Here is a 13863-nt window from a genome sequence, read left to right as displayed (position 1 = left end):
GGCTCTGGTCAATAGGCAAGTGAAAAAACAGCACCATGTTAGTGAACATCGTAGGAATTTAACATCAAAAAGTCTTGTGTATTCAACTCCGTTATGAGTATATGGGAACACATCAAATTCACCAAGTTACTCTCGGTGTCAAGCCGCCATCGGTGGGTGATTTGGGTTGGCGTTCCTGTGTCTGCATTTGATAAATCTCGACTTGATTTTCTTTATCGCATTTCCTATTCAGGTGATCCCGTAGTCTTATTGTAGCATGTTTTTACGTATATTTGCCATGGTTGTGTTGTCACAAAAGGCTCTCTCCAGCAGTAGTTGTACGACTGGATCTTTTGCTGTCAATAGTAATAGATGTTTTGCATTTTAATCGAGATTTGTATGTTTCAGCCAAACTTTCGCTCGAATTGTTCCATTTTCTTCTATGAAGCGTGATAATTAGGCAATGTTCATTTTTTCTGAGATTTCTTTGCTATTGGTTCTCGACTTCAAAAAACTTGGAAAGCTTTCGTCTTGAACGAATAAAAAAAATTGTTATGCGTGGTGGATCTCGTCTGCTTGGAGAGGTCAATTCTGCTTTGTCTGGAAACTTATGCCTTATGCACAGTTCAAAAAATGTTTTATTTTGGTTGAAGCTATTGTATCGTCTCCAGTGGAAGAGTTGGTATAGTTTGTTTTCTGTGGCTACTTTAAGCTTCGTTCACTTGACACCACGGTTTTGGACACCTTTCTTCAACTGTCTCGAAACATGCCAGTCCGTTTAACCAGCCCAAAACCTTGAGTTTTTCGATGAACGTTCCTCTGGTTCCGATGTCTGCAGGTTTTTCAATGCCCTTGACATGTCTACTTTGATCCTTGGTGAAGCTTCCTAGTATTTCTGTTGCTCTCTTAGCAACAAACACTTGTTGTTTCTTCTGAGCTGACTGTAACAACTGTAACAATGTAGATGAATCTGTCCAATGACAGATTCTGTCAATTTTCAAATAATGTTCCCTCAATATCTGCCTCCTGAGACGAACTCCATTGACTTCGGCTTGAAACTATAAAATCGGAATCCTCGTGTGTCTGATAGGTGCCACACGGCATTTTTTTTCACGTAGCTAAGCTTTAACGTTGTCTCGTCTTGCAGATATGCCAATGTGTAAGTTGCTTCTTCTGAAGCGTCTTTGAAAATGTTGAATCTGATGTTCTTACAACAGTTTTCCAAATGAAGTCGATTTATCGATATGATCCGTATTTCTCTCAACTCAGAGCACAATTCGCTGAAAAGTTTTGAGCGTTACTCTGACAACTCTTTGCCCCATGTTTATCCCATTGCTGCCCAAATGCGTTTGAGTAGAATTGCATCTATATGGTGAAGGGTGAACATATCCCAATTGGGTCGAACACTGCTGAGACAAAAGATAGGACAATTTTCTGAGTTATTTTCGCTAAAAATCTTGACTCGTAGTTTTCTATTTTCTGCTCCAGATCTTTTCGTGAGAGAAATCCTAAGCATGGGCAGTCATTGCTCGCTCGGGAAGGCAACTTGACAAAACATCGCTTCTATGATGGCTGAAAGCGCTATTTGGTGTCGGCGGTAGCTAAAAACAATTCCAATTAGACTCTGCAACAGTTCTGGCCCAGACTGAACTTGGTGGTTGAGGTCTACACCTTGGTACTTTGAAGCCGCGATGCAATCTCTCCTGACCTTCTCGGGTTTATGAGGGTTGTTGATAGGATGAGTAGCAAATATCATTGAAGCTTATCTCTGGTTTATTCAGCCGATCTTCATCAATTTTTGGACATAACCAGCTTGGAAATCAGGTTATTTAGTTGCCTGATAACGCTATGTTTACGCTTTCCCTTTCTGTTGGCTTGGTTCTAAGAATTATGTTGTCCCATAGCAGAGAAGAACTTTATTAGGTAAACTCAAATTGCCTTCTCGCCAGAAAAGGGCAACTTCCTCTCACCAGTGAATCGAGTTGTTTGCTCCAATTTTTTTATTGCTCTCTGTTGGTCTGTTGAAAGAGTGGTTACATCACAGTTTGAGGCGTAGGATTTGATATCCCAGCACTTACTCAACAGGCTTGCTAACGTGTCCTCTGGTGCTGAGGTTGCTGTTATAGCAAGAGTTGCTGCTTGCTTCGATGGTAGGAGACCACTTGAAGCCATCCTTTTTTCGATTTCAATGCCCACTGTGCAGTTTTAATGTCTGACTTCTTGAATTCTAATGGATTATGGATGTCGTAGTGGTCCTGTCCAAAGATTATTTGAATTTCATTTAATTTGAAGCGCTGACTTCGCAAATTCTTCAAATGTGGGTAGCGACCGTTCAACCCTTGCAGAACTACACTCTGGTAACCCAACTTCAAATTCTCATGAACATCAAATGCACTGTTGTCAAGGTTTGACACTTCTTATGCGTTGAAAAAACTATCGGTACTATTTCGGTATTAAATCTTGTGATCCACGGATTTCTGCTACTGACAAAGACACTTTTCGGCCCTGCAGGTGCAGTGTAGATATGATTGACTTATCCACGAATGAAAATGGGGAAACTGTATCACACACCGCCAGCAGACTCAGGCTGTTATTTCCATTAAGTAGTTTGATGCGCACCACAAGGAAGTCACTGTTTCTTCGAGAATTCTCTGTGTAAGAGTGAGTTGTGTCGTCATCCACATTAAGGCACACTGAAAATTCTCTTTTTGCAATCCTTCGACCATTGGCCAGGTCTCAGGCCATTGAAACATAGAGTGAACTTCTGCACATGTTCTCTCAGTTCATTCAGTTTCATTGATTTAAATTTCTCGCAACTCCAGATGGCGTGCTTTCCATCTTTGAAGGGACATTCTGAATTCTTTGGTTCTGTAGAATCATCAGCGTTGGATGCGAAAGTACTTGTTTTTGGTTTTTTGCGGTTTTCAAACTTGGATTTTATCTGGGCTAGCAATTCTTCAAGTATGAAATCTAATGATTCTAACCAAACTCTGATTAAAACAAAATTTGCTGCCAGTAGTTGATGATCCTGTAGGTGGCGTAGCCCGTGCTCTTTTAGCTGAGCGGAAAAATTTCTAATTACTGAACTCAGAACTCCCATTCCAGATGATGCTCGAAACCAAGTCGAGTCTAAACAGTTGCAACACGAATAATGCCACTGGAGTCGTCAAGTATAACTGGAGTGTGACTACATAACATTTTAATTTGAGATTAGAAAAAGACTCCCGGTCTGCCAATGTTTTGTTCAGAGAATGTTCAAAGCTTGTTCCCGCTTTTACCTGACCGGTGAAGTTTAGCTTCAGGTACTGCATCTTCTTAGTAGCGCTCAGTCGATTATGGTTCACAATGAAATCAAAAAGTTCAGCGCACTCGGGCCATTCCAAGGGGTCTACTGAGAACTCCGTTAGCTTGAGTTTTGGTAACGTTCTTTGATCACCAATCGGTGAGTAAAATATTTGCGGGGTAGTTTAGATCAATGCTGTTTGGTTTTGGCTCTCCATTGATCTGTTGCGAGAGTTATGTTTGGGCTCTGGCTTTTTTGCCGGTTTTGGACAGCTGTTTTTACTTGTTGTTGTATTGTCGTCTTTGGAAAATGCGTTTGTTCTGTCACCTTAATTGATTAAGGGATTTATTGTTTCTTGAGAATACTCGCATCTAGCAGTTGCGTTGAGAAAAGTCATACATCCGGTTGAACCATTGAGGTAGTTTTGATTAGGCGCTGAAACATTTGTCACCTCTGTACTGTGTGACATTCTTGGAGGGTTGATCACAACACTAGGAGATAGTGGTCGACTAGGGCCAGACTGTTGGGCCACTGAATCTGCCCAACCTGCCATTCTTTCGAGCCTGTGTCTTGATCCAACACATTCTTATTTTTCTGCCCGTGACTTTTTTGTTTGTTCAATTTCCAGGCCTCTCTACTATTCGTCAGCTTCAGCTTTTCTTCTTTCATTTTGAAGGGCTTGCTCATGCTGTTACAGACGTAGTTCGTCTTCTTATTTTTGCAACTTTTGACGTAAGTTTTGGTGCTGTTGTTGTTGTTGTTGTTGTTGTTGTTGTTATTGTTGTTGTTGCTGCTGCTTTAAACGTATTTCTTCTCGCCTTTGACGTAGTTCATTTCTTCACGTTCGGTTTCAAAAAGATTTAGACGTTCACAAAATTGTTGTTCCGATTCTTTGATAACTCTTATGTTTGCGAGCTTCATTTCACCAATCTCTCGCCTTCTCGATGAAACCGAAATTGGGATACTGGGTTTTTTTTGCTGCTGTGTATAGCAAATTGCTCGGATGATATAAACATTACGTTCGACATGTTCTATCGCTCAACTTCCTGTATCTATTACTGTCTCATTCGGATCTCTTTCACCAGCAGATGTTGATGACACTAAAAAACTATGTTGATGACACTGATTCCTACTCTCTGCGGCTTGGCTGTACTCTTTTAAGAGATCTCGATAGCTACTTCTGTCACCATTGAACAGATAAAAACTTTCAACCCCAACGTCTGGTTGTTTTGTGTCCAGGTTCTCTAAGAGTTGTTCTATTTTGTTACAGAGTGTTTGCTAAGGGAGTCACTTAGATTCTATGCTTCTGTCTCTTTTTTCAAAACTGACGCCCTCGTATGAAATAATTCACAAACTAGCCCCAATTGGTGCAACCACATTGTGTTTTTTGGACGATCAACGATTTCGTTGGAACACACTTCCAATTTTTTCAAGTTTTAATCTTTGTTCAACTAGCAATTTGAGTGTCTTCTTCTTTTCACCCAACTTTCCTTCGGTGTCAGCATCAAAACTCTCCATATACTTTGACTTCAAGAGTTGCCTCTTGTCGCCTGTTTTCCTAGAGTTCATCGTAAGTCTCAAAGAAACATTGATATTCTCTTTCGGCAGACACTGTTTTGTACTGAGCCAAGTGACATTTCAATTCAGCAAGATGTCTGTCCAATGTTTTGAGCAATTCAGCTTGCTCACTTTCTATTCTCTTGAGTTGCTCTGACGTCATGTAGTCAGACATTTTCCCATGTCTATCGGAGAGCTTTCCATTCATCGTTAGATTTCGTTCTGGTTCACAAACTGTATTGACGAATCGTTGGCGCTCGTGTTGTTGTCCGTGACGGTGGACCAAATAATGCGGATGCTCAAGAATCTCAGCGGAACCGAAATGTCACAACCTGATTCTCGAGCTCTACGCCGACTTGGATCTTCACAGAGTTCGATTGACTTATAATCCCGTCGAAACAATTAGTCGCTCGGACGTTTTAACGGACTGTAACTTTAAAGCTGATTGAATTTAAGAAATTGCTTATTCATAATCTATGTTAATCTCGCGCTAGAGTTCGTCAGGCTTCAGCCAGTGTTAGTAACGTTGATAACTTGTTCTGAAGTAAGCTCAACAAACCCAAAACTCGCAGGATCTAAAGATCTGCAAAACTTTGCAGAAAAGGCTTAAGTTGTTAAGGAATTAAGTTTTAGTTCCATTTGAGAGCCAACTGTTCTTTGTAACATTTTGTAATGGTTCTAAATACAATATGTTTGCATTATTCATACGGTTGGGATAAGGCCAAAATCAAATAGGTGTCAGTTACAACATTATTGGTACTTCTTTCTGATTGAATAATCAAGTAAAGTGATTTAGGTCGTTGTTCACATTGTAAATGTCAAATTACTTCAACATTTGCTTTTGACAAAAGCAGGGATAGTTTTTACGTAGCTTTGAATACTTCGAATGTACGGTGTTTGACCTTCAATGATAACCTACCCAAATTATCATAGAGTGAACAACTTAAGAATTTAACAAAAAGTGACAAAATATCAAAAAATGCCAATTTCGATGGGTCCATGATTAGAGGTTACCCTAACCGTGTGCCATGACCTCGAGTTCCTCAGGTTTTCCCTCCCCAAAATTTGTGGGTGGACAACATTTTGGTCCCAACTTGTAAAATTTTTCAGTTTTGACCATTTTTGAGTTTTGAAAAATTATATTTTTCAGTTTCAAAAGGTTTGTCTTGCTGTCTGATGACTCTTGTTGCTGATTTGAAGCGACACCAACATCTTTTTGAAACCAAAAAACTTGCATTGTTGAATCAGGAAGTGTAAAACGGCAATTGTGAAAAATAAATCACAAAAAGTTGCTTGATTTTTTGCTAAGCAATTATTTTCAATTCTAAGCCCTAATTTAACGAGAGTTTTTGTTGCATTTTCAGGAATTCGCGCACCAATAAAGTTCGAGAACTTTGACGAGGCGGTGGAGTTTGCTTTCGGCACTGAATTGCAAGCCCTGGAAAACACGGAAAATAGAAACTCTTGGTCTCTCCAGAAAAACAAAATCGTGAAAGACTACGAATTTACAACCCGGGGAAGTTTCGAACACTCCCACATTAGCTTTGAATTGGGTCGAGGTCAGATTATCAGCTTTCCAATACTGCCAGAAAGTGAACTGATGTCACTCAATAGTGACAAGATTTTGTCGGCCAGAATTTTGCAGGATTTCTTGTGTCTTCTTGACGATAAGATTATCCGGTTCCTGAAATCAGAACTGTTCGTTGACAAGGAGGACTTGTTTGAATTTCTGGTCCATGACCTTGTTGAAGTTATTTTAGCATTTTTGACGGAGAAAACTAAACAACTTAAATCCCATTTTATGATCAAAGACTCTTGGATTATGAACTATCGCTGCTCAGACAATGTCGAGAATTGGAAAAATTCGCGATGAATTTGAACGACTCGGATCGCAAGGACAGAATTATAAGAATTTGCGCGGAAAAATATCAACAAATGTATTTCAAGGGAGATGAAATACCGGCCAAAGTTGATACCCTACAACTATTAGGAATTACCTGCGAAAACTGCGCTTTGCTCGAGAAAAATGTCGAAATTTTGTCTCGCTTGATGATATATGTTGATAACAAAGAACTGTTGAAGCATATGCAAAACGCGTTTGAAAAGGACGATGTTTATCAGTTGAAGCAAAAGGTGGAACGGATGTCAGAATCAATGCAAAAACTACTGATAACAACCGATTCAGTCGATGCAATTGAGGTGGGACCGAATGCTGTGCCAACTGTACTGATTGAAGACGAGATTGTGAGAAATGAAGCTGAAACGACGACCGTAGAGGTGTATACGTCACCTCCAAATAACATTTATGACATTGAGGCGTCGGCATACTTCAACACTGTTGACGATCTTTAGAACAATAATAAAGATTATATACACGTTAATGAACAAATCTGAACTCAATTTCTGTTATTCTGTTGAGATAGAACATGAAAAAATGGATCTTTTCTACTCGTGCCCCCCAGTTAGAGGGTGTATATTATTCGCACGCCTAAACGCACGTTTCATTTTTTACATAATGATTTAATGTTTAATTACACGTGCTCTTGCTCTGTTACTGGGGTTGCATAACGTACTGGGGGCATAGTCGCAACAGATCCGAAAAAATTATACTTGATATTTGTACAATATAATAGTGATATAATAAACATTTTCTCTAACAGCGCCTCACGCATCTTCAATGAAAAAATTGATGGTCAAAGAATACATGAGAGCATTAAGAGTGCAAATGTAATCCCTGTTAATTCAATGCCGCCTAACAACATAGCAAACAGCCAAAACTTTAACCAAAATGGATGAGCTCAAAATTTTGCAAGGGAACCGTCGAGGTCTAAACAACAAAATGAACGATCTCTTTTTATTCTTAGCCGAAAATGACATAGACATAATTTGCGTGAATGAAGTGAAATAATGGCAGAAAACAAGCCCTCTTCGTAATTATATTGTTGCAACAGAAACTTATACCAACAGTCATCATGGCTCTCTTATTTTAATAAAGAACAACATCGTTATAAACCAAACAGTACCAGCTGAAAAAGAGAACGATTGCAGCGGAAAAACACTAGAAATACTAAAATTATGCATCACGCTACCGTATTTTGGAGACTTTTGGATGATATCTGTTTACAATTCACCTGGAAAACCACTCTCACTGGAAAAAGTATTCTCTGAAAGTATTACAAACGTTTTTGTTTGTGGTGACTTTAACTCTCCCCACCAAGAATTAAACTGCTCCTATGATTCTGAAAACGGTGAAAAACTCCTGAATCTAATAGACAACGCTCATTTTAAACTGCTAAACAATGGTCACCACACATATCAGTCGTTTGACGGAAAAAGTAAAAACATGCTCGATTTACACATTTGCGATAGTACAGTTTTTACGAATTTTAGAAATTTCGAAGTCTCAGAGGATCTGGGTAGTGACCATAGAACCACAATCACAACGTTTAAACTCAAAAAAAGCAAAAAATTTGAATTGAAATCGGAAATTGACTTCAGACGGTTCAGAGAAAACGTTAGAAAATCGTATAGATCATCGAACCTTTGGCCTGCGCAGTATCCGGGAAAGAATAAACTATATGAGTTTAGCAGCAATCTGGTTGAAATAATACACAAATCGTTGGAAAACTCCTATGTCAACAAAAGCAAGCCTCCTTACAGTATTGAGACACAAAAATTGATGAAACTGAAAAGGAAAAAACGAAGAGATCTCAAGGGTGCATTTGACGATGAATTTAGGTCTCTAAAAACCGAGATAAATTATCTGCAGAAAGAAATCAAACGATCAATCAGGCAATCAGAAGAACAAAAAAGAGCTAAAATTTTGGAACGTGCAAGAGACAAGGGCAGCAAAGGTTTTTGGAGAGCAATAAAAGAACTAACAAATGACCAAGAGTCAAAATAAAAAACTGGCGACTATAAGGACTTAACATATAAAGAGTCGAAGGCAGTCACAGATCATGAAAAAAACGAGTTTTTCAAACAAATCTTAAAAGACACAATGAAAGACCACATAACAGTACCAACAGAAAGTGCCGAACACTGCGAGAAAATCGAAAAGGAAACCAAGGCATTTCTAAGTACAAACGTCGACACAGAGGAACTTTCTATTATGATTACAATAAAGGAATTCGATGAAATATTGAGAGTATCGAGAAAGTCATGCCCAGGACCAGATAAAATTAGCTACAAAGTGCTCAGTGAGTTACCACGGAGTATAAAAGCCCTAGCCTGCCTTCTCATTTCTTGTTCAATTAACAACTCGTATGTTCCAGTAACTTGGAAAGAATCACAGATAACAATGATACCAAAGCAAGATAAAGACAGATCAAAAGCTGAAAACTATCGACCTATTAGTCTTACAAATTGCTTGGCCAAAATCTGCGAAACTGTTGTGAAAAACATTGTCTTTGAACATTGCGAAAGTCCAAAATATATTTGGTGAAACTCAGAGCGCTTACAGGAAACATCGCTGCACCACAGACAATCTTATCAAATTCACTCAGCACGTTAGTGAAGCTTTCCAATGGTCTGAAATGGTTGGTTTTGTTTGCTTGGATGTTGAAAAAACATTTGATGCCGTATGGCGTCTAGGGTTGATACACAAATTAAATTCAATTGAGCTAAAGATCCCAATCATTATGTGGATAAATTCATTCTTGTCACAAAGGAACGTTTACGTAAAGATAAATACTACTGTTAGCGCCAGTTTCTGCCCGACAGCCGGTGTGCCACAAGGCAGCGTAATTGCTCCCATTCTGTTCCTTATATACGTTAGCCGATTGCTAAAAATGAACGCACAGATTTCACAGTTTGCTGACGATTTTGCCCTGTACTACAGATCTCGCTCAACACAACTAATTCAAAACTATCTGCAGTCATCACTAAATAGCCTTATAGACTGGTGTGACCACTTGAAAATTAAAATAAATCCTAACAAAATTCAGTACATGATTTTTAAAAACCCTTCTAAGAAAGAGTCTGAGCTCAATTTAAAAATAAAAGGCGTACCCGTCGGAAAAACACAGTCGCTAAAGTTTCTAGGTATTACTCTCACTCCTCATCTCAGATGGAACGATCAATGCAATAGCCTAATAAAGAGAGCAAACAGCAGGTTATTTCAACTGTGGAGACTTAGCAATCTAAACATCAACGAAGAGAGTCTTTTATTGGTATACAAATCTTGGATCCGGCCTCTTTTTTGTACTCAAATGCCTGTTGAATTGAACAATCCCAATCACTCATTAACAAAATACAATGTGTCCAGAATAAAGCGTTGAGGATCTGCCTACGAAAACCTAGATTTTACAAGGTCCAAAAACTTCATGAAGAAGCAAACATGCAAACAATTAGAGAAGTTCAGATCAAACTAGCAAACGGGTATATTAGTCGGGCAATCAAACACAACACACGGTCTGTAGTGGAACTAATTCACAAAAAAAGGCAGTGCTCGCTTACTAATTGCAAAAGTACTCTCGATCACCTTCAATACTAAAAAAATGACAAACTGGTGCACTATAGCCATCCGGTGTAGATAGCAGCCCAAAACACTGATGAATGAGAGAATGAGGATCGAGCCCCAGTGCTTCCCAAATTCAATGCCATAAATTGTTTTCCAAGAAAGATCGGCAGACGGACTGACAGCAGTGGAAAACTTGGGAATTGAATAAACATGAATACGATGACAAAAACGGGAAAACAAGGAAGTGCAACCTTATATTGAAATCTAAGCGAAAAACATCACACGAATTTGATGACCAGCAAACGAAATAATACAAATTATTAGCCAGCAGCGTAGTTGTGAGGAGCAACGAACACGAAGATCTCTATACCTACAACTACGATTCGACTCCAACTTTGTTTATTTATCACTATGAGATTTGGTTTTTTTTTCATATATCTGTCAAAGCGTTTATTACCTACAGCCAACTCAAAACAATTTAGTATAATTGTTGAAGCCAAGCCAATTGGCTCAGCGGATAAATACCTATACACGTAACTAACAAAGCGAACCGATAAGAGTTCGAAGCCGAGATGTGTCACCTTCTTATTATTTCCTTCTCTTACTTTTTATTTTGCACATAGCCGTCTTTTTATCCGATCAGAAGTATTACGAGTTTATGGCCAGCCGCTCGCTTAGTCAATTTGGGGCCAGACACAACTTATTTTTAATCCTTTTCATTCTTTTCATGCTATTCAGCCAGCCGCTCGCGTAGTAAATTCGGGGCTGAACAGATCACTTCATTCTTTTCATTCTATTCAGGCAGCCGCTTGCTTAGTAAATTCGGGGCTGAACAGATCACCAAAAACCTCAAAACAATAGCTATTTACGGTAATTATCAATTTGATTAAGCTTCCTTTCCTTTTGAAATCTTTATTTCAGTCCTTTAAACATCTATTTCATACTCCACTGAATTAAACTAAACAAGAGAAACACCTCATCATCTAGCTTTGTGCTGAGCGCGGTTTGGTTTCAGTGGTTTTTTGGTTAGGTCAGCGTAGCACTTTTAATCAAGCACTTCTTATTTTTCATCAGTTTTGATTTCTTTTTATTCACTTTCTTTTATGCAATTAAAACAAAGTTCATTTTAACTTTTTCAGTCCTCCTTTTTCAAACAGAAAATTTTAGCATTTGCTCTCCTTAGACTGACGACTACCATATTATACAAATTAAGATCATTTGTTTTGTACTACCTATCTGCTTTAATTGGTTGGAAGTTAATTCGTATTGCGATTGAAAGATTATAAGTTGAAAATATCCGTCATGGAAATTAGCGCGGACAGCTAACTCGATGTTTACAATGCGCGCGTGGGTTCGATACTCAGGATGAACCAATTTCATCCGTCTCAATTTTTCAGACAATTCCAAACTGAGAACAATGGAACTATGAAGCGAAACACTTCCAAATCCAGAAGAAAACTTAGTGCAGTGCACTAATATCGATTAAAATTCTGACACCCACATAATGAGGTTCGAGTCCCATCAACGTCATCAAACTTTTAATATCTTGAAAATTTATTCTTTTTTTGTTTTAATTAATTAACAGTACTTGTTACTTACCTTGTGAAAATGAAAATTGCCAATCACACCATCTTCTACGAGGCTAGCCATGTATCCTATCCATTATCTTTTTGAAATGCCAAGTTCAGCCAGTAGAAGCCCTCCATGGTGCTTGAAATGGCTGAGTGCGCCGGAGGTAGAAGAAGTCTTTAATACAATACGAACAGAAACTCAGTTTTAGCGAGAACTTTCTTCTTCAATACTTCTTTTTAAACTGAAACTCTTTCTTAATATGTATTAAACTTCTTTTAACGAATGGTTGTACATAAAATTGTGTAAATTGTCTATATTTGATATTTGTACAATCTTAAAGAAATATTTGTTCTAAATATGAAAAGTACTTAAGACAAAAACTATCCTTAAATAAAAGAACTTTATGTCGTAGATTTCATTTGTTGTCTTAAAAATACAATACCTGTTCCAGTTTCCCTCAGGTGTTTTATTTGAGTTACTGCCCAATATTGTCAATAGTCAAAGTTTGAACTTTTAAAACTTTTCTGTATTTAGAAAAAAATCAGCCCAACGTCAAATGACCTTCATCAACTTCATCATCCTAAATTTAGTATTTTTAATTAAAATTATGAATGACGTCAAGACAATCTCGATGAGAAAGTTTAAAAAAAGTTGAAATATTTAAAACGACGCGAACAATCCCAGCTCACATCTGATCATTGAAGATTCAATGAAGACATTTATGATCAAAATGTCTATAAAACATTTTATTTAAGAAATAAGCTAAAATGAACCTACTGGGACATCACAAGGCGAGTAAAGCTACGAAAACTTTAAAAAAAAAGTAAGCAACTGCATTCTATAACATTTGCGGCTTATGCTAAAAAGAACCTACTGGAATATCACAGCGAGTGATGCTACAAAGACCTTGAAAAAGAAGTCAGTAATTGCAAACTAAATCATTCGCGAACTTATCACCAACAATTTTGCAGCAATAGTTTTCATTTTTGTTATAGAGTGAACAAGTATGCCGTATGAAATAAATAATGTCCAATTAGAATCTAGTACTAGCTTTCAGAAATCGTTAAAAATTACGACGAAAGTACAAAAAAGATTTGCATGACCCATTTTTCAGTGAACAGAAGGATAAAAAATTTAAATTTTTCAGACAAAAGTTGATTGAACACGAACATGAACAAGTTATTAGGAATCAGCTGCAAAAACTGCGCTTTGGTCGTATATAATGTCGAAATATTTTCGCTTGATGATATTTATTGACTGTAGAAACAAAAGCAATCCTGTTTACAGATGTTTCTTTCCATTCAGCAACAACTCAGTATTCACCCAATGAGTTACTATTTTCATTGAAATAAAATATTTAGGGTCATATCTGTACTCATCATGTGTCTATAATACTAGGAAAAAACCAAGAACTAGGTTACTGCGCCGAAAGGAACTTTTTTTGGTCTACTCTTCGATCTAGAAACTAATCGATATCTTTAAAGATTGATCAAAAATAGGAAAATACAGACCATAATGGCCTGGAAAGTGCTCTCTATGTTTGTCTGAAAATTCATTCTTGATTTGTTCTCAGAGCAATTCATTTCTTTACCTGCTGATTTCAGTTGAAAAACTATATTCGAATCTGGAACAATGAGTCTCATGTGTACTGTTGTTTTTGGTACCAGCAACCTGCATTTCTTGAGATTCTATTGACTTCTTTGAGATTGCCCAAAAAAACAATAATATAAAAGTTTTGGGCAAACACTTTGGCACCGAGATGAAGTTGGAGCTGCTGAACGTCAAATTAGTTTTAGGTCCCTAAGATGGGGAAAAAACGTTCAGAAACTCTAATTCCGGTTGTTTGCGGATCTTGTGAGAGCATGTTCAATTATTTTAAGTTTTGGAAGATCATGAGTCATCTTCCAAAATGTAACATGGTTTCGAAAATTGAGGAATTGAAGTCGAATATTATTGCTATCATTTGAAGGTATTGTAAAAAGTTGACAAAAATTGTATGCAGTATAACTGA

At 37.7% G+C, this 13863-nt stretch overlaps 2 protein-coding genes across 2 annotated transcripts in view; both read left to right on the top strand.

The window, feature by feature from the left end:
- Positions 1-6697, top strand: part of LOC142350543 (uncharacterized) — a 46751-nt gene extending 40054 nt beyond the window's left edge. Inside the window, exon 4 of the mRNA XM_075402392.1 lies at positions 6184-6697. Within this exon, the coding sequence (XP_075258507.1) occupies positions 6184-6692 (509 nt within the window). The 3' untranslated portion in view covers positions 6693-6697. The remainder of the gene's footprint in view (positions 1-6183) is intronic.
- LOC142350263 (uncharacterized) overlaps positions 1-13863 on the top strand; it is a 484377-nt gene that overhangs the window by 59098 nt on the left and 411416 nt on the right. The window lies entirely within an intron of this gene.

Source organism: Convolutriloba macropyga, chromosome 12, assembly GCF_964194025.1.
Source record: "Convolutriloba macropyga chromosome 12, txConMacr16.3, whole genome shotgun sequence".
In the NCBI taxonomy this organism is placed as follows: domain Eukaryota; kingdom Metazoa; phylum Xenacoelomorpha; order Acoela; family Convolutidae; genus Convolutriloba; species Convolutriloba macropyga.
Note: the sequence above shows the minus strand (reverse complement) of the source record. Positions and strands in the feature narration are given on the sequence as shown.